This window comes from Crocodylus siamensis, chromosome 6 (genome assembly GCF_052110815.1).
Source record: "Crocodylus siamensis isolate JL-2025a chromosome 6, ASM5211081v1, whole genome shotgun sequence".
NCBI classification, from domain to species: Eukaryota; Metazoa; Chordata; order Crocodylia; family Crocodylidae; genus Crocodylus; species Crocodylus siamensis.
Genome location: NC_143400.1, coordinates 10,643,489 through 10,669,711, shown reverse-complemented (window position 1 = coordinate 10,669,711; position 26,223 = coordinate 10,643,489). Strand labels below are relative to the sequence as shown.

General features: G+C 62.0%; 4 protein-coding genes across 6 annotated transcripts; 1 reads left to right on the top strand and 3 right to left on the bottom strand.

Annotated features, from left to right (window-relative positions):
- Positions 1–27: 27 nt before the first annotated feature.
- SCAMP3 (secretory carrier membrane protein 3) lies at positions 28–4,153 on the bottom strand. Its single transcript, XM_090051034.1, has 9 exons — positions 3,996–4,153; positions 3,724–3,801; positions 3,241–3,384; positions 2,962–3,082; positions 2,721–2,849; positions 2,390–2,549; positions 1,801–1,902; positions 1,468–1,585; positions 28–1,278 (listed from the first exon to the last, which is right to left on the bottom strand). The coding sequence occupies exons 1-9, from the start codon at positions 4,044–4,046 to the stop codon at positions 1,132–1,134; spliced, it is 1,050 nt and encodes a 349-aa protein (XP_089907160.1). The 5' UTR covers positions 4,047–4,153; the 3' UTR covers positions 28–1,131.
- Positions 4,154–4,297: 144 nt separating this feature from the next.
- LOC149860977 (complexin-3-like) lies at positions 4,298–7,611 on the bottom strand. The gene is made up of 3 exons (XM_090051035.1): positions 5,536–7,611; positions 5,116–5,201; positions 4,298–4,822 (listed from the first exon to the last, which is right to left on the bottom strand). Exons 1-3 carry the CDS (start codon positions 5,687–5,689, stop codon positions 4,484–4,486), a joined length of 579 nt encoding a protein of 192 aa, XP_089907161.1. The 5' UTR covers positions 5,690–7,611; the 3' UTR covers positions 4,298–4,483.
- Positions 7,612–7,750: 139 nt separating this feature from the next.
- CLK2 (CDC like kinase 2) lies at positions 7,751–14,771 on the bottom strand. Of its 2 annotated transcripts, none has more exons than XM_090051032.1 (13): positions 14,641–14,771; positions 14,233–14,402; positions 13,903–14,137; positions 12,131–12,224; positions 11,703–11,769; positions 11,252–11,368; positions 10,883–11,049; positions 10,349–10,443; positions 9,787–9,916; positions 9,352–9,434; positions 9,146–9,225; positions 8,816–8,906; positions 7,751–8,393 (listed from the first exon to the last, which is right to left on the bottom strand). In XM_090051032.1, the coding sequence occupies exons 2-13, from the start codon at positions 14,400–14,402 to the stop codon at positions 8,211–8,213; spliced, it is 1,512 nt and encodes a 503-aa protein (XP_089907158.1). In that variant the 5' UTR covers positions 14,641–14,771; the 3' UTR covers positions 7,751–8,210. The 2 variants fall into 2 exon arrangements, with proteins under 2 accessions (XP_089907158.1, XP_089907157.1); XM_090051031.1 differs by having other exon boundaries at positions 7,752–8,393; positions 12,131–12,227.
- Positions 14,772–14,925: 154 nt separating this feature from the next.
- HCN3 (hyperpolarization activated cyclic nucleotide gated potassium channel 3) lies at positions 14,926–24,487 on the top strand. Of its 2 annotated transcripts, none has more exons than XM_090051021.1 (8): positions 14,926–15,370; positions 17,606–18,035; positions 18,268–18,429; positions 18,902–19,120; positions 19,432–19,578; positions 19,691–19,931; positions 20,255–20,419; positions 20,751–24,487. In XM_090051021.1, exons 1-8 carry the CDS (start codon positions 15,066–15,068, stop codon positions 21,893–21,895), a joined length of 2,814 nt encoding a protein of 937 aa, XP_089907147.1. In that variant the 5' UTR covers positions 14,926–15,065; the 3' UTR covers positions 21,896–24,487. The 2 variants fall into 2 exon arrangements, with proteins under 2 accessions (XP_089907147.1, XP_089907146.1); XM_090051020.1 differs by having other exon boundaries at positions 20,733–24,487.
- Positions 24,488–26,223: the final 1,736 nt, after the last annotated feature.

Below are 26,223 nucleotides of genomic sequence, written 5' to 3'. Positions count from 1 at the left end.
CTCCCCACACAGCCCCACGCTCGGGAGCAGAGTCACCATCCTTTATTCTCTTAAATAAAAACCAAAGCTCCGCGCGGTGCAGCAAGACGCATCAGGACAGAGAGCCGGACGCGGGGGCCGCAGGGCTCGGCCGAGCACCACGCGGCCCAGGGCAGGGCCCAGCCCGAGGGCCAGCCCTGCCCCCGCACAGCCGCACACGAGACGGGAAGGCAGGGCTCAAGGGACTACAGCTGGTGAAGGATGCTCCAGTAAAGGGGCCCAGGAAGGCAGAGGGCACCGGAAGGCAAGTGGCTCCATGTCCAGCCCCCCCTGCACCTGCAGCCCAGGCTGCCCCAGGGGGCTGGGGCACGGCCCGAAGCAGGAGGAACGCTGGCAGGGGAAGCAGCCCAGCCCATCCCTGGGTGTGGGGTGCTAGGAATAGCTCCCAAAGGGCCAGCGTGGAGGCAGCCAGGCCACAACAGCTCCTTGGCCCAAGAGGGACAGGGAAAGCAGTGCAGCACCTGTTCATGCTGCTGGGAAAGGACCCTATGGAGCCCCTCACATGCAGAGCAGCAGCACCAGCTCTGGAGCCCTTGAGAAGGCACCAAGCAGGCAGGCAGCAGCAGGAGGGAGCCAGGCAGCTGCCCTAGCACTGCCCTTCCCTAATAAGGGCTACCCCACAGCAGGGCAGTGGTCCACTGTGACTCCCCTCCCCCACCAGGCCCAGGGCATCACAACAGCTGCATCAAAATCACCAAGCCTTCCCCTTGGCAGGACTTGGGGCAAGAGCTTCATGGAGGGTCTTACAGGGCACCAGAAGGTAGCACTAGGTCCCCCCTCGCCTTGACACCCACACCTCCCACCCTCAGCAGTTGGCAGGGGCTAAAAGGGAGCCAGGAAAGCAGACAGGCCCACACCCACAAGCCTGCTCCTACATGTAGAGGGGCACTCAGCCTCTGGGCATGGAGCATGCAGCCAGGGGAAAGGCCTTGACCTGGGAGGAAAGGGGTGGAGTAGGCATTAGTGTTTCCAAGCTGGGATGAGGCAGCCTCTGACCAACTGATGCAGACACAGGGACCGATGAAAGTGCAGTGTGGTTTCCCCAGGTGGGAGCAGCCTGTAGGCGAGGCCTGAGCCAGGGCTGGCCCAGTACTACTTGGCCTGGAAGGCATTGCTCGCTGCCCCTGCTGCGGCATTGGCTGCGGCCGTGCGCACTGCTTGGTTCGAGAACACCCCGGCAGCAAACTCCTCTTGTGCTTTCTGGAAGCTGGCGCCCGTCCGACGGTATATAGAGTGGATCTAAGAGAAAGGACAGTATCACACATAGCTTGTAGCCCACACAGCTGCCCATAACTGCTCCACAGGCCCTAGGCTGCAGCAGGACCTACCCAACTCAAGGAGACTCCATTGTGCAGCAGGCTCAGCTAGGCCCCTGGAGTTAGGGCAAGCTGGGAGCCTGCCCTAGGCACAGCCAGGGGAGACACTCACCCTCTTCAGCATGATAACACCCAGCACAGCCACCGCCGTGAAGAGCAGGGATACCAGGATCGTGAGCACTGCCACAGCAGAGTTCTTCCTCAGCACAGTCAGACTCAATATCCAGCCACTGCAAGAAGAGGCCGTCATAGAATACAAGCTCCCTGCACCCCCCAGCGCCTGTAGACACAGGCTCCTTGTACCTGCTCCAGCACAGCATGCTCCATAGGCTGGATGCCTAACCCCACTCCTGCCATGGGGAACTGGATAGCCCAGCCCGAGTCCAGGCACATGTGGCAGGGAGCAGCATGGCTGGGCTGGGGAGAGTGGAGCTGTGCCCCCTACCTGAACCCTGAGTGTGGGATGCCAACAGCCTGCAGGACATACACAATGTCCTGGATAAAGAAGATGAAGAAGAAGACGAAGAAGTTGAACGAGCTGTCGCTCCTGGAAGGGAAGGCTCACGTTAGGGCATGGTGCCCACAAGAACCACCTCCTCTCCCCCAGCATGGGGCCCCAAAGCAGCAGCTGACAGCACAGGTGGTCTGCCTACAGGGGCTTTACCCACATGGAAGCATCCTGTCCAGTTACCCACAGCCTGAGCAAGCAGTTTCCAGGGAGCACTCCTGCCAGCCCTGTACCCGAGGACTGGGGTACATGATGGGGACAGTGGGTTGAAGGCAGCAACCCAGGATCCAGGGGAAGCATGGTTTTCAGAGTCAGTTATGCCTAGACCATTGCAACTTCCCCCACTTGAGCTGAGCTGGAGGTCTCTATAGTCCAGAAACCCTTGGAAACCCATGGAGGTTTCCAGGATATCAAAGCCAAAACCAAGAGCAGGGAAGTCTGCAATCTCCAAAGGACCTGGATGAAACAGCAGCCCCTGGGCCCTGGCCCACTGCTTCCCAAGCCCCAGAGCTGCACTACGACATACCTGAAGGCTTTGTACATCGGCCTGTACCAGCACACAAAGGAGCAAGGGGTGTAGAGGAGAGCCCAGAGGATGGAGAGACCAAAGTCGGAACCAGCTGTCGGTTCCACACAGAACCAAGCCAGGGAGGCCACGAAGTTCAGGAAGAGAGCAATGGCGCTGGCTGAGAAGAAGGCAGCAGATGAGAGGTTGTGGGACACCAGGGCCCAGCCCTCCCCACAGTAGCACCCCATTCTTGTAAGGACAAGGCGGTATATGCCCAGGCCCTAGCCCCAGTCTGCACCCTGCCCCCAGCACAGCGTAGTCTCTGCACTCTGGGCGCACCCCAGCTCACCCATCCAGAGGTAGTACATAGTGGAGACAGTTTTCTGGAACTCCATGGGGATTTCTACTGGGATGTCCTGGTAGAAGCAGGGTTTCATAGGGCAGAAGGAGGGCAGCGGGGGCCAGTTGTTCTGTTTCACTGCCAAGCCATAGGGAAGGTATGAGACCAGAGCAGGAGGCCAGAGCCTGCTGGGCCCCAGCAGCAGGGTGACATTTGCCCTTCCCCCACCATGAGCAGCTCCAGCACGTACTTGCAGCACTTCCCAGAGCAGCATTTTGCAGCTCCCGCTCCCGCCTGTCCAGCTCCTCTGCCTTCCGGTTCAGTTCCTCTTGCCTCTTCAGCAGCTCGGCTGTGGCTGCCGCTGTGGACGCCTAATGGCGGAAGCAGCAGGAGGGGTCAGTTCGCATGGCCCAAGCACCAGCTGCTCCCACACTCCCTTCTCCAACTCTACCCAAGGGCACCAACCCCTCTCGGGCAGCACAGGATCTAGCTGGCTGGCGAGGGGAGCGGTCAGGCCTGGCCCCATTACCTGAGTGCCGTAGGAGCCATACTTCTTGGGCTCCGTGGGGCTTGGCTTCCTGGGGGGCTGCACAGCGGGGGCTGGTGGCTGAGGCATGCCGGCAGCCGGTGGAGGAGGCTGAGTGCCCACCTGTGGCTGGTAGGGAGGGAGTGGCTGCAGCAGACAGAGAAACACCTTCAGTCACCGAGATTGCTCGTGGCACAGGGCAAGTGCCAGGGCGACGGCAGGGAGCAGGTAAGACACAGAGCAACCGAGAGCCTGAAGACTGGAGACGCCAGTTCCCAAGTGCCTGGGGACAGGGCCCTAAGGCATCGTCCTGTTGGGCCAGGGGAGTCCCCAAGCCCGCTCCAGGCACAGGCCCGAGTGCCGCAGCTGCAGCAGGTCTCGTCCCCTGACAACTGCACGAGCCCGGCGGCGCCTGCTCCCCTCAACGCCGCCCCGACGGCCCAGCTGAAGGACCGCAGCAGCCCTGCGCTGCCCCAGGCTCCTCACCCCCGGGGTGTCGAAGGGGTTGTACACCTCCAGCGTCGCATACTCCCTGCTGCCCTCGTGCTGCACCACGGCGGGATCCTGCAAGACATCGACCACGCTCACGTGCCAGCCGCGGCTCCGGGGGCCTCCCTGCTCCGAGGGCTGTTCATTCCCGGGTTCCCCGCAGACCCCACCGATGACCACACCCCAACACACAGCCCCTGAGGGCCGCCGCCGCGACCTCGCCCCCGGCTCCCCCCCACCGCCCGGAGCGGGCCGGGCCCAGGGCGCACCTCGAAGGGGTTGCTGGGCGCCCCGAAGGTGCCGGGCCCGCGCTGGGCCATGTCGACAGCACCGGGACCCCCCCGCCTCGACAGAACCAGAGGCCTCCGCTGCCCCCGGCCGCCGCTTATTGGCTGCCACGCCTCTGACGTCACCAGCCCCGCCCACCGCGCCGGGGAACCCCCGCAGCGGCCCGGCCATGCGCATGCGCCCCCCAGCCCGCCCCATGGGGTGCACGTGATGCGTCCGCCGCGCTGTATGCTGGGAGGGGCCAGCGCCCCTCCCGCTCCGAGCTTAAACCTGGGGGGCGGGGCTTGCCGGGCACGTGGTCGGAGCCGCGAGACACGCCGGGAGTTGCGGTCTCCAGAGAGCCGGGGTGAGGCCTAGCCTGTGCTGCCATTTTGTTGTCGCTGCGCCCGTCGAGGGGCTGCCCCGTGTCCTCCCCCCCGGGGCCCGAGCAGACACATACTGAGGCGGCGGCGTCTCGACGGTTTAATGGCTACGGCCCGGCGCAAGGCACTGATCCGAGCCTGCCCGGGGCCTGGTCACACCTGGTGCGGGCCGAGCTGCCCGTTCCCTGGGGCCCAGGGCAGGCTCTGCGCCCCCAGGCACCAGGGCCCTGTCCCCTGGCAGGAGCCGCCTCCGCCGCCAGCCTAGGACACACGAGCGGGCGCTGCCGGCACGGCCGCGGAGCCTGCACCGGGCTTTCGCCTCCGTTCTTCCACGAGCCGAGGTCCAGGTCCGCCAGCCCGGCAAAGGGCCTCACCAGTGCTGCGAGGGCCCGACCTGCTGGCACCTTTGTGCCAGCTGCCCGCAGCTGCTGCGTGTCTGCCTTGTTCTGGGGAGGAAGGGGAAGGAGATGGCAGTTAGTGCAGGACGTCAGGAGCTCGGCCCACCCCCTCCCTGCGTGACTGGGACTGTTGGGGCAAAAATTTCCTCCCTTCCCAGTTGGAGCTGCAGTGCACGCCAACGAGCAGCCAGGGAGCAGGGACAGACCTGGAGCCGAGAGCTGTGAGGGCACGCGGGCAGGGCTGCCCAGCCCCTGCAGCGCTCCCAGGCTCTAACCCAAACCTGCTCCAGTTGAGCGGCCCACGAAGCAGCTGAGTTGTCCCCCAGCAGCAAGACCCTCACCTCGGGCAGCCGGTATTTCTTCCGGAGCTGGGCCCTCATGGCTGCACGCTCGGCTTTCTTCTGAACGTAGAAGGCGTCCCGCTCGCCTCTGCACCGGAAAAAAGAGCGTCAGCAGGCGACAGCTCAGGGCTTGCCTGGGGCAGGGGGATGACGGGCTTTACCAGGGAGCAGGAACCTTAGACCAGAGAAGGCTGTGCCACCCCTTGGCCCAGCTGCCCCACAACCCTCTGCCAGTCCTAGCCATATTTGGTGCTCACCCTGGGCATAACAGGAGCAAGAGGAAGGAAATTAAGCTGCCTGAAGATGGCTCCATACAGACAGACCCATCACAACAGGCTCCCTGTGTGCGAGTCTTGGGGATACAAACCAAGCAGCTGGGCCAGAATCTCAGCCCCCTCAGCTAGAAGCGGCAGGGCTCTTTCTTCTCCTCCTGGGCCTTCGGGTTGTGGTGTTCTCCTGGGCCCTTTGTGAAGCCTCCCTGGGTTTGGAAATCCTTGTCCCTGAGGTCAGCAGAGATGCAGGAGAAAAGTTGTTTCACTGGGACCCTGAAAGCCGATTTCACCGCAGACTCCATGAACGGAAAATGGGCTGGAGGCTGTGAGCAGAGGCTGGAGCAGAGGAAGCGGTGACAGCAGTTAGTGCTGTCCAAGCAACAGAAAAAGAACTTGGGTGCCGGGACCCAACCCCCCAGCCACGAGCCTAGAGCATGGGGAGGCACCACTGTGGGGTTTACCTAGCCAAGCTAGTCAGCGAGGAATCTGCAGCAAGACAGAATTTGGATGGCTTTGCACCTCCTGATTCTCCAACACCTCATACTTGGTTGTTAGCCACACAACAGCGAGCTCAGCGAATGCCCTGTGCCAAGATACTCGCTCATTTTTCTGGGAACCAGCCACGTAGGGCACACAAGAACCACCTGCCTGGCCAGAGACAGTCCTGTGAATTCAGTACCTGGCAGCACTTGCACAGGCCCCAAGGCTGCAGAGCACTCTCCAATCCCCAGGGTCTGGAGAGGAGCTGTGGGGAGCGTGCATGGCTGCAGCTCTGCTGTACTCCCCCACAAGAGCACCAGCCTGATAGCACTTCACCTCCCTAGAGCTGTCAGGTTCTGGGCAGTGCTGTGGCCTCAGTCTTTCAGGCTGTACAGGGAACATGGGGGAGGGTGTGAAGGGCAGGAATCCTTTCAACTCCAGGGGCCCTAGCTGGGGACAGGAATGGGCAGACATTAGAACTGCCTCTCACCTGCACTCCTCCGGGTGCTGACAGCTAGCACAGCAGCCTCTGGTTCTGCTGGGCTCACTCCTAGGTGCTGCCTGGTCTGTCTCCACAGCGGCTTTGGAGAAGCAGTGCTGAGGAGCACAAAGTAAAGCTCCCAGCCCAAGCTCTTTAAGTCGGGATCAGAAGCGCACAAAGACAACTCAATGTCACCCGCCCTGGTCTCAAACTCAGCCCCCACTAACTGCAGCTGAAGCTGGGTTTTTCTTTATCCCTCAGAGTGATGACAGGGTGCTAGGCTAGGACCGTCTGCCGTAGCCATATGGTGCATCAGCAGAGCAATAAGCACCCCACATAATGGCTCCTTGTGCATCTGTCTCATCTCCCCTCAGCCCCCCAGGGCTTTTCCAGCACACATGAGCCAAGAATCGTTGTGAACACTCCACTATCAGCCACGGCCCTGCCAGCTCCCCTGGAAGAAATCTGCGTGTCCTTGTGTTTGGGTAACAAGAGTCTGCCAAGGGATTATTAGTTATGGGGGCCCTCAGACTCGGATGTCGCAGCAGCCACCGCTCTTAAACAGTGCTGCCACTCCCTAAATCCAGAGGACAGCACGAGGCCTGAGGGCTTGGACTCACTCCGCTTTGCAGGGACATTAGGAGCCCATGGCACTTCCTGAAGCCCAGGTTTGCCACAGTGACCTTGGCCTAAAATAGCCTCTGCCCTTCCACTCATAGGACCTGGCTGCATTTCACATTTGGCTCTTTCTGACCACCAAACATTGATTGTGAGAAGGAGAGGCTGCTCCAGAGTAGAGCCAGCATGTGCTCTACTTCCTACACAAGGGTTCCTGATGACCTGGACCCCCTTCAGCCTGGATTGCTGGGTACCAAGACTGGGAGAGCTAGGGCCAGAGTTGGCCCCTGCAGAGGCATGAAGGCCCAGCCTTACTAACATGGCCTACCAACAAGAGGGCTACAGAGCCTGGAGGCATGCAGGAGGGCACATACAAAGGAGAGGAGTCTGGTGATGGACACTAGCTGTCCTTGGCTTCGGCCTACTCAGAGCTGGCCATGGAAGCAGCCTGGGCACGGGACTGCCCCACCCTAGGGCTCAACTCGGATCCAGCCCCAGCCCCCGCATAGCAACCCTGGCTGCTGAATTGCAACAGCTCGGTCAAAGCCAGTCAGCAAGGCCTCTGCTTTCCAGTGTAACAACACAGGAACAGACCCTCCCTCTACAGGGAAGAGGAGAAGATTGGAGGTACGAGTCACCGAAACAGGGGGCCAATGACACCCACCCTGGCTGCTGTCAGGGCAGTACAGGCCAAAGCCAGACCGTGGGGAGATGGCAGGCAAACCAGGCCCCACCGGCCTGGATGCAAATTGGGAAGATGCCCTGAAAGGTTAAGTCACTTCATATTTATTTTCACAAAGACTGTACAAAATTCTTATAAAACTCTGGTGTGGGGATGGGCTATGACATTGATCCAAAAAATAATTCCCATGCGATCCCACCAGCTTCATAACTTACAAGGAAAGGAAGAGCTACAGGCAGCCAGGAGCCCCGGGGTATTCACACTCTGAGGGGCAGGGGATGAGGACCAGAGACAAAGTAACATGTGAAGAAAAGTATTTACATCATGGACAAAGGCCCCATGTTTTAGGGCAACGGTGGCAGCGGCAGCAGGTGGTTAGGCCCACGGCTCGGAGGCTGATATAGAATATGGGCTATGTACAATATCTCACATATTAACAGTTTTACACAGTAACAAAAGGGTCCAGGAGTCTTTCTTGTATAAAAAAGCACCAAGTGTCTGATACAAATCACACAGGCCTCCACAGGGGCTAGAACCTGAGGGCACGCTGGTGTCGGCAGTGTCACCGGCTGATGTCTCGGCTAGAGTCCCACACCTTTGTGCTCAGCTCCATCTTCAGCACATCGAAGAATGGGTGCTTGAGCGCCTCGGCCAGGGTGATGCGCTTGGACGGCTCGTACTCCAGCATGCTCTCGATGAGGTCAAAGAGGCGGTGGTGGTCCTCAGCCTCTGAGGTCAGGTACCTCTGGGGAAGGAAGGAGGGAGGGGTCACAGCGGCAGGCACCAGGGTCCATGGGCCTTGCCCAAGCATAGCTGGGCGTTCTCACTTCCTGGGGTCATAGCTGGGGAGCCTTAGCAAGAGTATGCGTGATTTTAGGGCCTGCTCCCCCATCCCAGAACTCCCATGGGTTTTCTTCCCTCTCCCATCCCAGACAGATGGTCAAGTTCCTGCCACCTTTCCCACTGTGCCTCAGTCTACAGTGGAAGTCCCAGGCCACACTAAGAAGCCACATAAGCAAAGCCTCTTGGTAGTTCCCAGCAGACTATAGTCACAGGCCTGCTGGTTGCAGAGCCTGGGTTCTTGTAAGCCATGGCAGGCACAGACCGTTCCACGGGAGAAGGGTGCCCTAGCTCAGAGCTCCTGCCCACCCTGCTCTTTTGCCTTACCTGCAGTGGTTTGCAGTTCTCACGAACATAGCGGCCCGCAGAAGTGTTCTCATCCCAGTCCAGGCGACCATGGTAGAAATACTTTTGCTTCCTGTCAAGATAAAGTAGCAGAAGGGCGTGGGTACTGGTGCCATAGCCATGCCCTAGCAGGGACTCACCCAGACACCTGCCTCCCCGCTGCTACAAACCACTATGGCCAAGCAGCAACGCAGATAGAAAAAGTGACCCTCCCCAGCAGTCCCTGGGCCCTGCAGCTGAGAGGAGTCTACCCAGGCCCAACTTCCTAGGAGGGGGGGTGGGCTCCGTTCCACAGCAGCCAGCCTTACTCACCTGGTCTTCCGGATCATGCGAGAAGGAATTGGCCCCAGAATCCTTTCCATCATGGCTAGATGCTCCCGATTGTCGTGGGTCTAGAAGAAAGAACAGGTTGGCCCTGCACACCAAGCAAAAGCACATGGCAGACTCCACCCCCTTTATGCAAGCATCTGCCTTCTACAGCTCCAGGCTGCTGGGCACAGAGAGGATGTGGTTCTCACCTGGAACAGGGTGAAGCCCACATAGTACTCAAAGATGATGCAGCCAATGCTCCACACATCACAGGGCTGGCTCCAACCGAGCTCTAGGAGATAGAGAGATTATCACCAGAGTGAAAAAGCAGTGACTATGCAAGCCCTGCAAAACGCAGCTGCCAAAGGGACTCCTACCCCACAGTCCACACTAACAGGTACTGTGCTGTGGAAGCAGAGCCCTGAGCTCCAAGCCTGGCTGCCTTTGTAGGACCAGCACATTGACTACTGGATGTCAAGTGGTTTTCCCAACAAGCTCTGCAAAGTCCACGACACCAGGTGTGAAGCTGGGGCAACTGTCATACCCGGCAAGCAGGGCTACAGTGTGCATCTAGTATGATGAGCCCTTTGGACAGGGGTGCTAGCCCTTGAGGGTCTCTGGCTGGGCCGAGGCTGCTGACCTACCCAGGATGACCTCTGGGGCCCGGTAGTGCCGGGTGGAGACAATCGTGCTGTGGTGCTCGTGATCAAATGTGGCGCTGCCAAAATCCACCACCCTGATGGCTGTGCTCTTCACACTCCGCTCGTCCCGCTTCTAAGACAGGAGAACAAGATGCTGGTGTCACGGTCTCACCATGCAGGCACAGTTCCTCAGGCAGCTAGTGCCCAGGCAGGGACCACAGATGCCAACACCTTGTAGATGTGTGGAACTGACAGCCACGTTTTAGCTCTGCCCATCCACTATGCCCAGAAAACAAGCCATGAGGCTCCTCTCAGACCCCAAGACCCTTGAAGCCCTGCTGCCTGACTACAGAACAAAGTACAGGCTGTTCACAAGCTGCCCAGGACCTGAACTGACACATGAACCCCATGAATCCCACCTCATCTGGGACAGGGGAGACCACTCCCAAGGAGCTCCCTACAGCACCGTCACAAGTGCCCTGCCCAGCCACGCATGCTGTTTTCATAACATCCCCCCCTCCCACAGGGCTGGAGACACCAGGATCCCCCAAAGCTACCCCTTTACCTTTTCCAAGTTGTAGGTGAGCTCATAGTCAGAGCTCACAAAGAGGATGTTCTCAGGTTTGAGGTCTGTATGGGTGAGCTTATTGTCATGTAGAACTGCGGAAGAAAGGGGATCAGTCAGGGGTGTGATGGCTGCACGGCCTAGCCTAAGGGTTAAACCATCCATTAACCCACCCATACCATGTCCAGTCTGACACCACATTCAGCAACCACTGCAAACTACCCAGCTCTTCCCCAGCCAAAAGGCAGGTGGGCCTGGGTCCTGGAGGCTCAGCACACAGAGCCTCTGGACCGATGGAAAGCAGATGCCCAGACCTGTGCCCACACCTCCTGCGCAGCCAGGCAAGGGACAGTGGGTTCACCCCTAACCCTGGTGGGCAGGAATGGTTCAGCCTTGGGATTCACAGGGCAGTCCTTCTGACAGCAGCCGGCTGCCATAGCCCATCAGTTGCAGAACTGAGCTGCTGAGGCCAGGGCTCACACTCCGTCATGCACATTGCCAGCTCAGCGCGAAGGTGGCAGCACCGACACTCACATCTCACTGCCTGGCACACCTGGAAGGCCATGTGCCGCACTTGGTGGATGGGGTAAGGCAGATAGTTGTTATCCTTCAGGAAGTCGAACGTGCTGAGCCCCAGCAGCTCAAAAGAGATGCACATGTGGCCATGGTAGTCGAACCAGTCGAACATCCGCACGCAGAGGCTGAGAGAAGATGCTGGGGTTATGGGCAGTCATGCCGCTCGCACCCCTGCCCTGCTCTCACTGTGCTGTCACTTCATCCACGGCACAACTCACGGAGGAGCCAGGTGCCTACGAGAAGCTGTCCCAAGGCCAACCCTGTCCTCAGCCAGGTCAATGAACGGGGACAGCCCAGATTTCCTACGCTCCCACACACAATACTCACTTCTTGTTCTCTGGGTCCTTCTCATTTATCTTCTCCAGCACGTTGATCTCCAGCCGCGCAGCCTCCTTGTACTTCTCCACGTTCTTTATGATTTTGAGCGCAACACGTGTACCACCCCTGGGGAGAGGCAGGAACAGGACTGTAAGCCTGAGGCCCACGTGGCTCCGAGGGACATGGACACCACAACCTCCACCCATCCTGGGGCCATGTATTAGAGCCCCAGTGACCCCTAGCAGCTGAGACAGCAGATTTTACCCCCTGGTCCATCCCAGCCCATTCCATGGGGACCATGAACAGGGCTGGATCAGATCAGTGCACACCGAGTCTGCATAAGAAGGGACTTGATCGCCCTGACACTCCAGCCCCCACATGAGCAAGGCTGCTGAACCTGTGCTTCCCCCAAGGAAGGCAGCAGCCTAGCATGGTATTGCCAGCTTGGCAGTATGCCTACCTCCGGTGATCCACGCACTGCACCACTCGGCCAAATGTGCCTTCTCCTAGGGTGCTAATGATCTCATCTGAGAGGGAGGGGGAGAGACAGAGAGACAGAGAGAGAGAGAAATGGCCATGAGGTGGAGAGCGGGACCTGGCCGTGGCACGTACACAAGGCAGAGAAGAATGCATTGCAACACCTAGCCTGCACGCTGGAGACCGGCAGGGCGGAAGGCCGAGACCGGCTGCACAAGGCAACTGCCCTACGTCCCTGGCACTGCAGTAACAGTATAGAATATATATGTAGCTTTAATAAAAGGGGGCGGGGGGGAGAGAGGGCTTCTCTTTAATAAACAATGAAAATAAAATGAAACAAAGATAAGACAGATCTGCGACTGCGATGGGAGCTTAACTAGAGAGCTAAATTATGTTACGATTCGGCTGTACATCTTTCTTGTAGCCAGTCGCCGACGCGATAGATCAGATGCCCCTCGTCGTCATCTTCCACACTCTTGGCCCTTCTGCTGCTCGGTCGACTCCGCTGCTGGCCCGGGCAGACAGGGAATTCATCATTCACCAGCCAATCAGATTTCAAACCAGCGCAGCAGCCGGCGTCACGCATTGGTTGGTTTGGAAATTCACATGGTTGTTTGAGGAGGGGTTGCAGGAGATTCCCAGCCAATTCATACGGCACAGAGGAATATATAACGATAGGGATATTGCAAGGGAACATGTCAAGATACAACACACTAGCTCAGAAAAGAAAAAAAAAAAAAACAGTTTGCTTTTCGTTGTAGCAAAAAAAAAAAAAAAAAGGATTAAGAAAAAAAAAGAAAAAAAAAGAAAAAAAAATCCTACAAAATAGCCCCACCCGAACCAGCGCCAGAGCCAAGACAAGCAGGGGAAAGGGGGGGCCCCGGAGGGAGCCGGCTGCTCTCGCTCTTCAGGGGCTTTGAATAGGAACGGTGCTGACATTCGGGTTTGCGTTAAAGCCAGGAGAGCACACCGAGACACGGCTCTGCAGCCGAGGCTCAGTGGCTGCAGTGAGGGGCTCGCATCCTTGCATCAGCTGCCATGGAAGGGCAGCTGCAGGCGGCGCACTGCAAAATCCTTCAAAACAAAGGGCCAGGCTGCCCCCACATGGCCCCCTCCCCATTCCAACAGCCCAAGCCATGGCTTTCCCCCAGTGCCATAGAGCTAGGAGGCTAGGAAGAGCTAGGAGGCTTCAGAAGCAAGTGTCTGCACAACATTTCATCCAGAACCGGACAGACCTCACTAGTAACTGCCCCAACGCCGATCGGACACCTCCAAGTCCACCCTCCACCCCCTCAAAAAAGCCGGTCCTGGCAACTAGCTCCCCAAGAGATGGGGAATGGGGAAGAGGAAAAGCCTAAAACAAGTCAGACAAGAGACTGCACCAAAAAAGAAAGAGTTCCTGCCACGGTTCTTCACCTAGGAAACCCCACATTTCAGAGGGACCAGCCAGAAGCCCAGGGACTTGACCCCCACCCCGAATACAAAGCCCTTGACCTAGAGCAGCCCCAAGGCACAGCCAGGCCACAGCAAGCATCGGAGAGAGCCCCAGGTGCAGAGATCATGCCTCTTGGCCCTAACGGACGTGGAAGGCAAGTGACAGAACAGACAAGAAAAGGAAGCCAAGACACTATGCTGGGAAGAGCCTGCATGGCCATCTCCATCTGAATGACTGCTCCACAGGCCGATTCACTCGACCAGAGCCCCCTCGCATAGCAGGGGCTGGAGCCAGGCACTGCGCCTCCAGCTCAGACACGGGGGGCTGGGCCTGCTGCCACAGACCGCCCCGAAGGAGAAGCACAGCTGTGGCCTGGCAGGGGCCAGGCTCTTGGCCACAGCCAGACTGAGCTCTCTGCAGCAAAGAAGGCAGAGCCCCGAGCGGGAGTCCCTATGGTACCGTAACACCAACACCAGCGCACAACAGCGGCAGGGATGCAGGCTGGGGGCTGCAGCCCCTGCGGACAGCGGTTACCCCCGACAGACCTCGGGACCCGCCTGCGCCCTCCAGGGACCGGGCAGCCACGACTCTGGCATGTCGAGGGGCAGCCAGGAGCTGCTGCCCGCACCAAAGTTGTTTAGTTATTTGAAGCGCACTCAGAAACCACGTAAGGAAGGAAGTTTGCTACTTACCCAGCTCGCCACCTGGGAGAGAAAGGGTAAGGAGCAGCGTGCAGTCGGGTACTCACCGATGAGGAGCGACTAAAGGACCGGCTGCGGCGCCGTCTCCGCCTGTGCTTACGCCGGCTGCTCTTGCAGCTGCGGTAGCTGCCCTCGCGGTCCCGGGAGCGCCGGTACTCGTAGGAGTGGCGGTACTCGGCGTCGTAGTAGGCCTCTCCGCGCTCGCGGCTGTAGTCGTTGCGCCGGTAGCTGTCGCAGTAGCGCCGGTCGTAGGCTCGCCGGTCCACTGAGTGGTCATCGTAACTAGGGCGGGAGGAGAGTGGCTGGGACCTGCCCCACGAGGGCAGCCCCGGCCGGCAAGGAGGCGGTGGGCCGCGGTGGTGCTGGCGGGCACTCACCTCCGGGAGCGCACGTGGTAGCTGTCCTCCCGCCGGTGCCGTCGGTCCCGCTCGCTGCTGCTGGAGCGGGACCGCGAGCGCCGCCGCTTGTGCTTGCGGCTGCGGTAGCGCTCGCGGTAGCTGCCGCGGCTGCTGCGCTCCGACGAGCGGTACCTCCGCGAGTGAGGCATCTGCGGGGGGCGGCGGCGGCGTCAGTGCCGGGCCCGGGCGGAGCCACCCTGCGCCCTGCCCGGGCCACGGCGGCAGCAGGGCCGGGCCCGCCCCGCCGCGCTCCGCTCCGCCCCGCCCGCCGGCCCCTGCCCCGGGCTCCCTGCGGCGGGGCCGGGAGGGGGAGGGCGGAGGCGGGGCCGCCCCGCGCCCGAGGACCGCGCCCCACCCGGCCCGGCCCGGCCCGGCCCCGCCGCGCACCGTCCTGGCAGCCAGCCCGGTGCGCTTGTCCCACAGGAAGTCCGTGGCGGCGGCGGGGCGGGGCGGGGCAGGCGGGCGGGGCCGCGCTCCCTCCGCGCTCCCCCGCGCCGCTGCTCCGCGCCGCGCCGCGCCGCTCGGGCCAGGCCGCGCTCCCCCGCCTCCGCCGCGGCGGCGCCGCGCGCACACCGCGTCACACGCCAGGCGTCGCCCGTGCGCGCCGCGTCACACAGCTCCGGCCCCGCCCCTCCGCGCGTCACCCGGGGAGCCCCGCCCCGAGGCCCCGCCCCCGCCCGCTGACGTCCCGACAGCCGCGGCCGCCCGTGCTGTCCTTGGCCCGCCCCGCCCCGTCCCGCCCCGCGCCGGCCGCCGCGGCCATGAGCCCCGGGGCGCGGGGCGGGCGCCCGGCCCAGCCCGTCTGACGGAGCATGGAGGCGGCGCCGGGCCCGGGGCCGCCGCCGCCGCCGGATGGGGAGGCCGCGGGGCGCCCGCGCGACGGCCCCGAGCACATGGCGGCGGGCGCCGAGGAGCCGGCGGGGCCGGGCCCGGGCCCGGGGCCGGCGGCCGGGGCCGGGGCCGGGGCCGGGGCGCGGCGGCAGCTCGGGGCCCTGCTGCAGCCGGCCGTCAACAAGTTCTCGCTGCGCATGTTCGGCAGCCACAAGGCGGTGGAGCTGGAGCAGCGCCGCGTGCAGTCGGCCGGGCCCTGGATCATCCACCCCTACAGCGACTTCAGGTCAGCGCCGCTGTCCGCGGTGCTGAGCAGCCCGCGCCGGCGCCGGCGCGCGTGGGGCAGCAGCGCGGGGTGCCGGGGTCTCCATCTCCGGCCAAGAGGGATTCAGCGCGGCTCCGGCTCCGGGAGAGGGTGGCACCTGCGCGGGCTGGGAGGACCCCGTGTTCCCCGGGGGGCGGCGGGGGGACGGGGGTCGGCGCCAGGGGGGAGGACGCGGACGTGCGGGGGATGGGCGTTCGCCACCGGGCCTGCGCCTGGCCCTCGTGCCCCTTCCCAGACAGCCGCGAGCCTGGGCACCTGCCGCCAGCGCCTCCCTCTCCCGATGCTGCCCCGGCCCTTAATCCCGCTGCAGCAGGGGCCTCAGCGCACCCCCAGCCCTGCTTGCACCCCCTCGTAACGTGCCAGACAAGCTAAGCTGCAGTTATCTCCGAGGTGATCTCCCTGGCAGGGTGAAGGTGACCCAGTGACACAGGGTGGGGGCGGGCGGCATGTGGCCGGGGGGATTATGCATTACGGCGGCACCACACGCCCTGGCGGAGAGCAGGGCCCTGCACTGGGTGGCGAGTGCAGAAAAGGAGGCGGCCAGCCCCGAAGTGCTGGCAGCCTCCGTCAGACAGGAGCCCTGGGGACTGGGGCAGGAGAGACCAGGCGAGCACTGCCGGGGAAGGCTGGGCTGTGGCTGGGGCCAGTGCCCATCAGGGCTGCACGTGGGTGCAGGTGGCATTGACCTCTCCTGCCAGACTCCCGAGCAGTCACGTCCTCCGACGGGCGGCGAGCGGTCAGTAGGAAGCCCCTTGTCAGGCGGGCGAGGCCCCAGCGTGGGAGAGGTTACGCAGTCCCGTGGCACAGTCCCGAGGCAGCCATGGCTAATCCTCCTTGCTGCTGCCATGGAGACTCGGGGCCTCGCCCACGCCAGCTCCCCAGCAGCTTGAGCTCCCTGTCCCTGTGCAGGGCTCCACGGGGCAGAGGCAGGGATGTCCTCCATGTAGCATCAGCATTTCCTACTTGCCCCTTTGCCACCGCACTGTCTGCAGCGTTCCTGAAGCCCTGGGGTTCAGCACTGATGGGGTGGTCCCATCCCTTTGTGGGCTTGGGGCCTCTGTGAGAGGCTCCAGGTTACAGAGAGGAAGACAGAGGCACAGAGGAGTGAAGAGCAAGGGGTAGGGCTTTGGCATCCTGGCTCCCAGCCCCCTGGCTACAATTGGGACCAAGTGACTATGTCCATGTTGGACCCTGACTCGCACCCACTGCTTTCTGCATGTAGAAACGCTGGGCTGGGTCTGAGGGGTAGAGAGCATGGGAGTGGACAGGTATCAGATAGCCGGAAAAGGGGCTGTATGGGTGTCCCGAGGTCCCAGCTCACGCATGCATGAAGCTGGGGCACTGTGCGTGTGACTGCACATGAGGGCATCTGGCTGTGCTCTGTGCAGCTGCAGAGCAGTCACTCTGTGCACCTTGGCCTGGCTGATGCATAGGATCATAGGAGCGAGGGCTAGAAAGGACCTTGGGAGTCATTGAGTCTAGCCCCTAATCACAGCAGGACAAGCCCCAACTATATCATCCCAGCCAGGGCATGTGGGGATGTGGCTGTGCCTCTGAGACACTCGTCTGGCTGATCCAGAGGGAATCCAAGCTCAGGGCCCCTGGGGCAGCTTCACCTGCATGGGGCTTGCAGGGGGCAGCTTCCTCAGGCCTTCTGCTCCTGGGTTTGAGCAGAGACTGAGCTAGCAGGGCATCCACACGGCCTGGTCTTCATTGTCCGCGTGCTGCTGTAGCTCCAAGCCACGACTGGGCACAGCACGTTTGCCTAGTAGCTGCAAGGAGGGCAGGTGCTGATCCTGAGCCTGCAGTAGTTTGCTCTGGTAGGAGTCAAGGGAGGACAAGGGAGGTGGTGATCGGGGGCTGGGGCACAGGGTTGTGGATGTGATGGGGAAGGCCTTGGCAAGGCCCTGGCAGAGACTGGACCTGTGGGGAAGGGGCCAGCCCAGGCTGCATAGCAGGACTGGTTGGGATGGAGCCAGGAAGTTGAGGCCTGGCTGGGGCTTTGCCCATGAAGTCAGGTGCTGTGGGGAGAGGCCAGGCTGGAGCTCCGAGTCACCCTGACAGCGGCTGTCTGCAGCCACCTCCCCGGGCACCCTGGACATGTGGCAGGAGCCACGTCTCTGTGCTGTCCCCCGAGGCTCCAGCCGCTCTGAGGACATTTCCCTTCTCTCCTCCCTGCTCTGCGCGCCCCCCCAGGTTCTACTGGGACCTCATTATGCTCCTGCTGATGGTGGGGAACCTGATCATCCTGCCCGTGGGCATCACCTTCTTCAAGGACGAGAACACGCCGCCCTGGATCGTCTTCAACGTGCTCTCCGACACCTTCTTCCTGGCTGACCTGGTACTGAACTTCCGCACAGGCATTGTAGTGGAGGACAACACAGAGATCATTCTGGACCCCCACACCATCAAAACAAAGTACCTTAAAAGCTGGTTCCTGGTCGACTTCATCTCCTCCATCCCTGTCGACTACATCTTCCTCGTTGTCGACCTGGAGACTCAGGTGGACTCAGATGTCTACAAGACGGCACGGGCTCTGCGCATCGTGCGCTTCACCAAGATCCTCAGCCTGCTGCGCCTGCTGCGCCTCTCTCGCCTCATCCGCTACATCCACCAGTGGGAGGAGGTGGGTGGCCAGGAGCCAGCTGGAGGGCGAGGGGCATCCTAGGGGCTCCTGCCTGGGGGAGGTGGAGGGTGAGGGGGGCCCCATGGCCAGGAGTTCAGGGGCCGCTGGTTGCAAGTTTTGGAGCTCACCAGGGACCTGGTGCCTGGAGATGGGGGAGCTCTTCCCTTCCCCACAGGTGCCCTGGGGAGCACTGGTTCCTTACTGTCCTGCTCCCGGCTTCCCCCATGCCCAGATTTTCCACATGACCTATGACCTGGCCAGCGCTGTGGTGCGGATCTTCAACCTAATTGGCATGATGCTGCTCCTATGCCACTGGGATGGCTGCCTCCAGTTCCTGGTGCCCATGCTGCAGGACTTCCCTGAGGACTGCTGGGTCTCCATCAATCACATGGTGGTGAGTGCCATGCTTCCCCACTCCTGGAGCCCAGCCGCAGGCCTCCGCAGCTGCCAGCAGGAGCTCCCACCTGGGTGAGGTTGCATATGGTCCAGGGCAAGAGACTCCCCACCCACCCCTATCCAAAGCATCTGCCCATGCACACACTCTTGCTTGCATCCTGGCATGTGCACATGTGCTCACTCTTACACATGTGCCCTAAGCTCCGGAGCCACAAGCTTTCAGATGTTCTGCAGGCTGCTGGGACCCTGGGGCGACAGTCAGGTGGGAGGGAGTAAGGGGTCATTTCTGCAGCCAGCAGGGCAGATCTAGCCCACCAGGCGCTAGGGGAGAGCTGGGAGGGGGCTCCTGCTGCTTCACTGGGGGCCAGCCCAGAAGGTGTGGCCCTGGGAGGTGGGTGGTCCTGGGTTTTCAGGCAGCGGGGGCTGCTGGGGCACAGCTCCATCCTCCTTTCCATGCCTCCTGTCTCCAGAATGACTCATGGGGGAAACAGTACTCGCACGCCCTATTCAAGGCCATGAGCCACATGCTGTGCATTGGCTATGGGCAGCAGGCCCCGGAGGGCATGACCGACGTCTGGCTCACTATGCTTAGCATGATCGTGGGCGCCACCTGCTACGCTATGTTCATTGGCCACGCCACCGCCCTCATCCAGTCACTGGACTCCTCCCGTCGGCAGTACCAGGAAAAGGTGCGTGGGGCAGGCAGGAGATGAACCTGGGACTGCCGGGAGGGGTCTGGGGTACGAGTCCAGAACAAATTGACCTGGTGCCCACAGCTGCTTATCATAGGAGTCGGCCATGCTCCTAGCTCCTGCCCTTAGGCCCTGTTACTTGGGGAGGGCTGTAGGTAGGACCATGGGCTGGCACTGCCCCTCCACCCTCATGGAGCCAAAGGCCCTGGGGCTGGAGTGGGGTCACTGCCCTCTCCATAGGGGTTCTGCTATGGAAGAGGGTTTCCAGCTCCCCCTGTGAGTTTGTGTCCATCTGTTTGCCCCTCCAGTACAAGCAGGTGGAGCAGTACATGTCATTCCACAAGCTGCCCGGCGACATGCGCCAACGCATCCACGAGTACTATGAGCACCGCTACCAGGGCAAGATGTTCGACGAGGAGAACATCCTGGGGGAGCTGAGCGAGCCACTCAAGGAGGTAGGGAGGGGCTGTTCTCCCAGGGTTGGGCAGGGGCGACTGTTGTGGGAACTACCCCCAGGGGACAGTCTGCCCTGGATCCCATGACGCCGCGGCCTCACTGCTCCCACAGGAAATCATCAACTTCAACTGCCGGAACTTGGTGGCCAACATGCCGCTGTTCGCCAACGCCGACCCCAATTTCGTGACAGCCATGCTAACCAAGCTGCGCTTTGAGGTCTTCCAGCCCGCCGACTTCATCGTCCGCGAGGGCACTGTGGGCAAGAAGATGTACTTCATCCAGCACGGTGTGGTCAGCGTCCTCACCAAGGGCAACAAGGAGACCAAACTCTCTGACGGCTCCTACTTTGGGGGTGAGGCTGGATTGGGAACTGGGAGGGATAGGGAGAGGCAACGCAGCTCGGGGGCAGAGGCGGCCCCGGCCCCTCCACCTGCCCAGCCGATGCCTTTGCCATGTGTTCTAGGTTCTTGCTCTGGAAATCTGCCAGGCATGCTGCCCCTGGCTTCAATTCCTAGCTTTGAGGGGGAGGGGGGTCTAGTGGTTAGAGCAGGGGGGGCCATGACAGTGAGGACACCTGGGTTCTCTCCCCGACTCTAAGTGGCTCCCATAGGAGGAAGGGGGGTGCAGGAGTGGCTGGGGTGGGGCTGCATCTCTGATGCACCGCTGCCCCCACAGAGATCTGCCTGCTGACGCGGGGCCGTCGCACAGCCAGCATCCGCGCTGACACCTACTGCCGCCTCTACTCGCTCTCTGTGGACAACTTCAACGAGGTGCTGGAGGAATACCCCATGATGCGCAGGGCCTTCGAAACTGTTGCCATGGACCGCCTGGACCGCATCGGTGAGGCCCCCATCCCCCACTTCCAGCCCCACAGGTCTCTGGGCTTCCCTTTCTCTCACATGGCAGGGGAAAGAGGGCAGCTCCTGGGGGGGGGCTGTAAGCGACCTCAGCCTCCTCCACCCTTCGTGATCTCTGCTGGGAAGCGCTGAGCTGGCTGGCTGTCAGCCCCTCTTCACTGCACCAGGAAGCCTGGGCACCTTGGCCACAAGCCCTTCGCCCTGCTCCCCCATGCCTCCATTTTCCCTTCTGTAACATGGTGGGGATGGCGCTGCCCCAAGTGCTTCTCCCCATGGCCCTGCCCTTCTCTCAGCAGCGCCTTCTCTCTGCCCAGGCAAGAAGAACTCCATCCTGCTGCGGAAGCGGGCAGAGCACAGCTCGGGGCCTGTGAACAGCGAAATGGTCCAGCAGATTGTCAAGCATGACCGCGACATGGCACGCAGCATCCAGGGCCTTCAGCAGGTGGCCGTGGGCCGGGAGCTGAGTGGCAAGCCAGTGATCTGGGAGCCCCTGGTGCACGCACCACTGCAGACAGCCGCCGCCACCACCAACGTGGCCATTGCCCTGACCCACCAGCAGAGTCTGCAGGCCCACATCTTCCTGCCCCCCTCGTCCATAGCCAGCCCACTTTCACCTGAGGCCGTGCTGCTCCCCAGGCAGGTGCGCCGGTCCCAGCCCAGTCTGGGGGGCTCCCGGCCCTCTTCTGTGAGCTCCCCGTCGGGGGCACCATCCCACATCCACACGCCGGCGGCTGGCTCGCCGTCCTCCCCGTTGGTCCAGTCCCAGTCATCCTTGGAGACTGCGGGGCAGAGACCAGGCCCTGGGGCACAGCCCTTGCCCAGGGGGGTGCCAAAGGGGGAGCCACCTGCCAAAGCAAAGCAGCCCCCGATAGGCTCCCAGCCCCAGCTCTCAAAGTCCCGAGGCACCTCGGCCTCCACCTCACTCCTGCAGCAGCCAGCGGGAGCCCCATCGCCCAGCTCCGAGCAGGCACTTCCGGCAGGGAGAACACTCCACTACAGCCTCTCCCGAGCCACTGGCTCCCACATCTCCCTGCTGATGCAGCCACAGCAGCTGGTGAAGCACCGCAGCATCCAAGGCCTGCCTGTCGGGAGGCTCACCCAGGATGTCCGGCTGCTGTCGGCTTCCCAGCCCTCTCTGCCCAATAAAATGTCCCAGCACGTGGACGGAGGGGCTTCCCAGCCGGGCCGGAAGTCGGCAGGGAACCTGGCTCACAGGTCATCTCCGTCAGTACCTGGACTCCTCGCCAAGGCATCCCCGGGGGCCACAGGGCAGCCAGCACTGCCGCAGCAGGCACCGCCAGGACTGCCGGCTCAGCCCAGCCGGCCCCTGAGTGGAGCCTCGACCCCACAGTCCCCCGTCTCCACACCCCAGCATGCAGCAGGCCCCTCCCGCAAGGGCTCCGTGGCCTTCAGCGCAGAGATGGAAACAGGGAAACCGAAACTGCCATCCAACATGTGAGAGCTGGGGCTGCATCCATACATGGGGAGGGTGGGGGTCTCTCTGGAGAACTGCCCCGAGGTTGTGTCAAGGTAGAGGAAAGTCCTCCTGGGCTGGGCTGAGCTGGGTTGGGTCTGGGGACAGGAGGCAGGAAAGGGAGGCTGGGCAGCAGCCTGCCTGCAAAGCCCTCCGGGCTGTCAGACGTGGAGAGGAGAGAACGGAGGGCAGCCGGGTACTGCAGGCGCTGACTGCGCTGCCAGGACCAGGTGGGACACAGGCAGCTCTAAGGAGCTGGCCTGGAGGGGAGGAGCCTTGGGATCCTCCTGACCCCACTGGGAGCAGGAGCCTGTTGAAATGCTGACTACAAGGTGCACGGTGCTGGGCATCGCTGAGCACTGGAACTGCCCCTGCCTTCCCGGGTGCCAGCTTTGCCGTGGGGTCGTGCACTGTCTTGTCTTTCTTGCCTGCCATTGCTGTGGGGCCTGGGCCTAGGCCTGGCTCTGTCCCTGGCAGCTCCAGTGACACTGGCATTGCCCGAGCGGAGTTAGGGCATTTTGGTTGCATTTCTCCTGTAGGAGATGCTCCTGCCTCGCCTGGTCCCCACAATGAGTGAGGGGCAGGGGTCAGGCCCAGCATCCCAGTGTGAGGCCTGCAGCTTGCAGAAGGCAGAGCGGGGTGGGGCCCGTGAGCAAAGGGGGCCGGGGCAGGGCTCATAGTGGAGCTGTGTAGACAGGGCCTTGGAGGTTGCGGGCCCCCCAGGCACTGCGGCTCTGCTTGGGGCCCTGCTTACGGGCTGCGGTGCCTAGAGCAGGATACCTGGGGCCCACGGTGCTGGCTGTTAAGACTGAGCAAAATGCAACACAGTGAGCTCCAGGGAACAAGCAGAGCAGGCTCCCATGGGCCCAGGCTCTGTGAGGCCTCAGGGCTGGGCACTGTGACAGCTGAGCTGGAACCACAGCATGGGGCATCGTCCGGTAGTGGGCTGCCCGTCCAGGCCCAGGCCCAGGGCTCAGGGATCTTGGGGAAGAACAGGGCTCCTAACCCTGTGTTGAGATGCTCCTGTCCGAGCTGGGCATCGCTCGGGGCTGGGGTTGTGCGGCACAGGGAGGCCTGCTCGCTCCCCGGCCCCGCGACAGCCGGCGGGACCCGGGTTTCCTTTCTCTGCCCCAACTGGCTGCAGCCTGCGGCTCATTGCCTGGGCTCGCGTGAGTCAGAAGTGCATCCTTAAGGCATTTGGTGGTCTGGGAAGGCTTGACCCCATCCCAATCCCCATCCCCAGCTGTACCCACTGTTGGGCATCTGCCCCACACTGTGGTCCAGGTGCCATCACCAGCATTGACACAAGGGAAGAAGATGCCAACTTCACCCCCCAGGTCCCACTTACACCCACCGCCACCTCGGGGGGAGGGTCCTGGGCTTCTGTCTGTGCAGGAGGGCTGGGGCGGGGGTCTCTGCCCCCCAAGCCGCTGCTTTCCGGGAACCAGTAGTTAGCAGTGTGTGTTTGAGTCGTGGCTCTGCTGGGCAGCTGATTCTGCTTACAGTGTTGCTTTTGGGTCCAAACGTGTTGCCGGTTCTGGTTAGAGTAGTGTCGCCCCCCAGCCGCTGCGCTCTACAAGCTTCTTCCTTCCGTGACTAGTGTCAGGAAACCCCTCGTAGCCCCCGCGCCAGCTGTGGTGTCAGCAGCAGTGCAGAGATCGGCCCCGTAGGTGCGTAGAGGTGCTAGGCGCCACCCCTGAGCCACGCCTAGGCGCAGCAGTAGGCTTGGGTTTCTTTTCATGCCGGGCTGCTTCGAGGTGAGTTGTCGTGTCCTCTCCGTTAGTACTTTGGGATGTTGGGACCGGAGGCATCGCTGCAGGGCGCCAAGCCCGGCCCTTGGTGTGCTGCGGGAGGGGACACCCAGCACTGCCTTCTTCTCACGGACTCGAACACCCCGCCCCGTCTGCCCATCTCTGCTCCCCTCCCCGCCCCCCTCGCCCCTGTCCCGACTGCCCCGCGGCTCCTCTGGAAGGGGCCTGCAGGCCGATCGCTTCGATTCAAACATTCCAGATCTTCTTGTTTACACTACGTCACGTAGAGACATTCGTAGCCGTCGTGTGGCATCCCATTGCGTGGGCCCCGCTTCCGCCGCCCGGGGCTTTGGGCCTTGGAGACAGGGCAGCGTAGTCGGTGCAGCCGCGTCCCCACTGGGCCCTTCCCCTGCTGCCGAGAGCCTTGGGCAGCCACCAGCATAGTCCCACTGCGCCACCACCCTTGGGCCGGTCCATTGTGGCCTGGAGCTGGCCCAGGCAGTGCACGGGGCAGCAGGCAGCAGGCACCGCTCTGCCCAGGGGAGCAAAGGCTCCCGTGTTGGCAGGGGCTGGGGTCAGGGAGAGGCCGGGGCGGGCACCACCTGTGTGTGTATGTGTGCGTGTGCGCGCGTGTGGGTGCGTGTCTCCGTGACATGTGGGTGCGTGCTTGAGTCTAGTCACCAAAGACCATGACCCCCCACTCTTGCACTCGCCGTGGTCAATGTACAGAGCTTGTAGTTTTCATATCGCAGAGGATTTAAAGCTGTTTTTTATTTTCGTCATTGTACATACGGGTTTCAGTAATAAAGAGAGACTCCAAGCCTTGTGCCTCTGTCAGCGGTGCTCGTGCCAGGGGCTCCCATCCCGCCCTCAATGCCGGCTGGCGCCACCTCCCACCACTGCCTGCCTGCATGTGGCAGCCCTGGGTGAAGTCCCCTGCTCCATCTCAGCCCCACACGCTCTCAGGCCAGGGTGCCTGTGGCTGCCTCCTGGCTGTGATGCCAGGGAAACTGGCAGTGTTCACCCCCTGGCCTGCCCAGGGGCACAGCCCTGAGGGAACATTAGGCTTGGCCTTGGGCAGCCAGGACCCCGGCAGGACCCTAGCAGGGCCCGAGTGCTGCCAGAGCCTCAGTGCCCCAAACTGAGGCCCCTGCAGGACCAGGTCCCTGTGAGTCGTCCCCAGAGCGGGATGGCCACAGAGCACAGCGCAGCTGAGCTGCAGAGCTGAGGCCCAGGGTGCAGCATCCCAGGGCAAGGAGGCTTGCGGGGGCACAGGTGCTGTGGTTGCTTTTCCCCGAGGTCCCGCCCAGATGTGCGGAGGGAGTCAGTAAGCGCTGTGCAGCCAGGCTGGGCGGGGGGCAGAGCTGTGTGGCTGGGCTCTGCGGGGAGCAGACCCCCAGCCCAACCCTCCCCAGCACTCACCGGCAGGATTAACATTTAATCTTTATTGTTTTCCTCCATTTAGTAATGAGCTGGAGGAGAGAACAGGGGCTGGGGCAGGGAGATTTTGCCTGATTGCAGCTCAGAGTTTAAGCATTAAGTAGATTAAATCAAGGTCAGTGAATGAGCAAAGGGCCCGGAGCGTGGGGAAGCAGAATGCATGGGCAAGGGCCCAGAGCCATGACCCCATGACTCAGGCATTGCTCCGGCTTCTCTCCTGCTTGCTGGCGCTTCCAGGCCTGGAGGCCACAGAGCCACTCGGACCCGGCAAGGGAGGGAACTCCTGCCACAATCCCGCACCGAGCTCCCCCGCGGGGCCCTGCCACTGTCCCACCAGAGTCCCAGGGCGGCGCAGTGCTTCGTGCCTGGTTTGCCAGGTTGGATCCACTCCCCAGGCCACACCGTGGAGCACAGGAGCCGTGTCCCTCCGTGTCTGCATCCAGCACCAGCATTGAGGCCTGCCAGGCACGCAGGGCAGCCACACAGTTTGCAGGCATTAGGCTTGGTGGCAGATAATGAGATGAGCCCCGATTAACAGGTTTCTTGATAATTTGATTATTTCGGATCAAGCTGGGCCTCACACAAGGAGATGCCAGGAGCGGGAGGCTGGAGCTGCTCCCTCTGCGCAGCTTCCTGCTTGCAGAGGCCAGACCCCATCTTCTGGGCCCAGCCTGCCAGACCACGGTGGGGGGACAGCATCTGCCTGAAACAGTATCTGCGCCCATTCCCTGAGAGCTGAGATGTCCCAGAACTTGCCTGGCTGGTGTCCCCAGCCGCTTGGGGCCACACAGAGCAGTGCAGTCTAGTGCCAGCTAAGGCACAGGAAGCAGTACTGCCCCAGACCCCAGCCGGAACGGGGAGTGCCCGTGCGCCGCGTCCTTCACAGCACCTCTGCATGGTCACTGCCGGACTGCGCGGCCAAGCCCAATGGTACAGCAGTAGGTGCAGCCCGCAGGGTTCGGGGGGGGGCCAGGTCCCTTCCATGTCTGGCAGGTGGCAGGAAGGTGACATGGCCACAAGGCCCTGGGGCTGGCAGCGGTGTGGAAGGGATTACCAAGAAGTCAAGCAGAGATTGATTAAACTTGATTTAGGGGGAGATTAAGGGATCACAGCAGAGCAGGG

Bases quoted from the DNA above. Each gene is read 5' to 3' on its own strand.
- LOC149860977 (XM_090051035.1), bottom strand. From the start codon at position 5,689: ATGGAGTCTGCGGTGAAATCGGCTTTCAGGGTCCCAGTGAAACAACTT. The intron at 5,202-5,535 runs AAGAGCCCTGCC...TCCGGTGCAGAG, and splicing joins GAAGGCCCAGGAGGAGAAGA to GCGAGCGGGACGCCTTCTAC. The intron at 4,823-5,115 runs GTGAGGGTCTTG...CTTCCTCCCCAG, and splicing joins AGAAATACCGGCTGCCCGAG to AACAAGGCAGACACGCAGCA.
- CLK2 (XM_090051031.1), bottom strand. From the start codon at position 14,402: ATGCCTCACTCGCGGAGGTACCGCTCGTCGGAGCGCAGCAGCCGCGGC. The intron at 9,435-9,786 runs GTAGGTCAGCAG...TCTATCTCCTAG, and splicing joins GGCCCCAGAGGTCATCCTGG to AGCTCGGTTGGAGCCAGCCC. The intron at 9,226-9,351 runs GTGAGAACCACA...TCTTTCTTCTAG, and splicing joins TGGGCTTCACCCTGTTCCAG to ACCCACGACAATCGGGAGCA.
- SCAMP3 (XM_090051034.1), bottom strand. From the start codon at position 4,046: ATGGCCCAGCGCGGGCCCGGCACCTTCGGGGCGCCCAGCAACCCCTTC. The intron at 1,903-2,389 runs GTATGTCGTAGT...CTTCCCTTCCAG, and splicing joins CCGATGTACAAAGCCTTCAG to GAGCGACAGCTCGTTCAACT. The intron at 1,586-1,800 runs GTAGGGGGCACA...CTCTTCTTGCAG, and splicing joins ATCCCACACTCAGGGTTCAG to TGGCTGGATATTGAGTCTGA.
- HCN3 (XM_090051020.1), top strand. From the start codon at position 15,066: ATGGAGGCGGCGCCGGGCCCGGGGCCGCCGCCGCCGCCGGATGGGGAG. The intron at 18,430-18,901 runs GTGAGTGCCATG...TCCTGTCTCCAG, and splicing joins TCTCCATCAATCACATGGTG to AATGACTCATGGGGGAAACA. The intron at 19,121-19,431 runs GTGCGTGGGGCA...TTGCCCCTCCAG, and splicing joins GTCGGCAGTACCAGGAAAAG to TACAAGCAGGTGGAGCAGTA.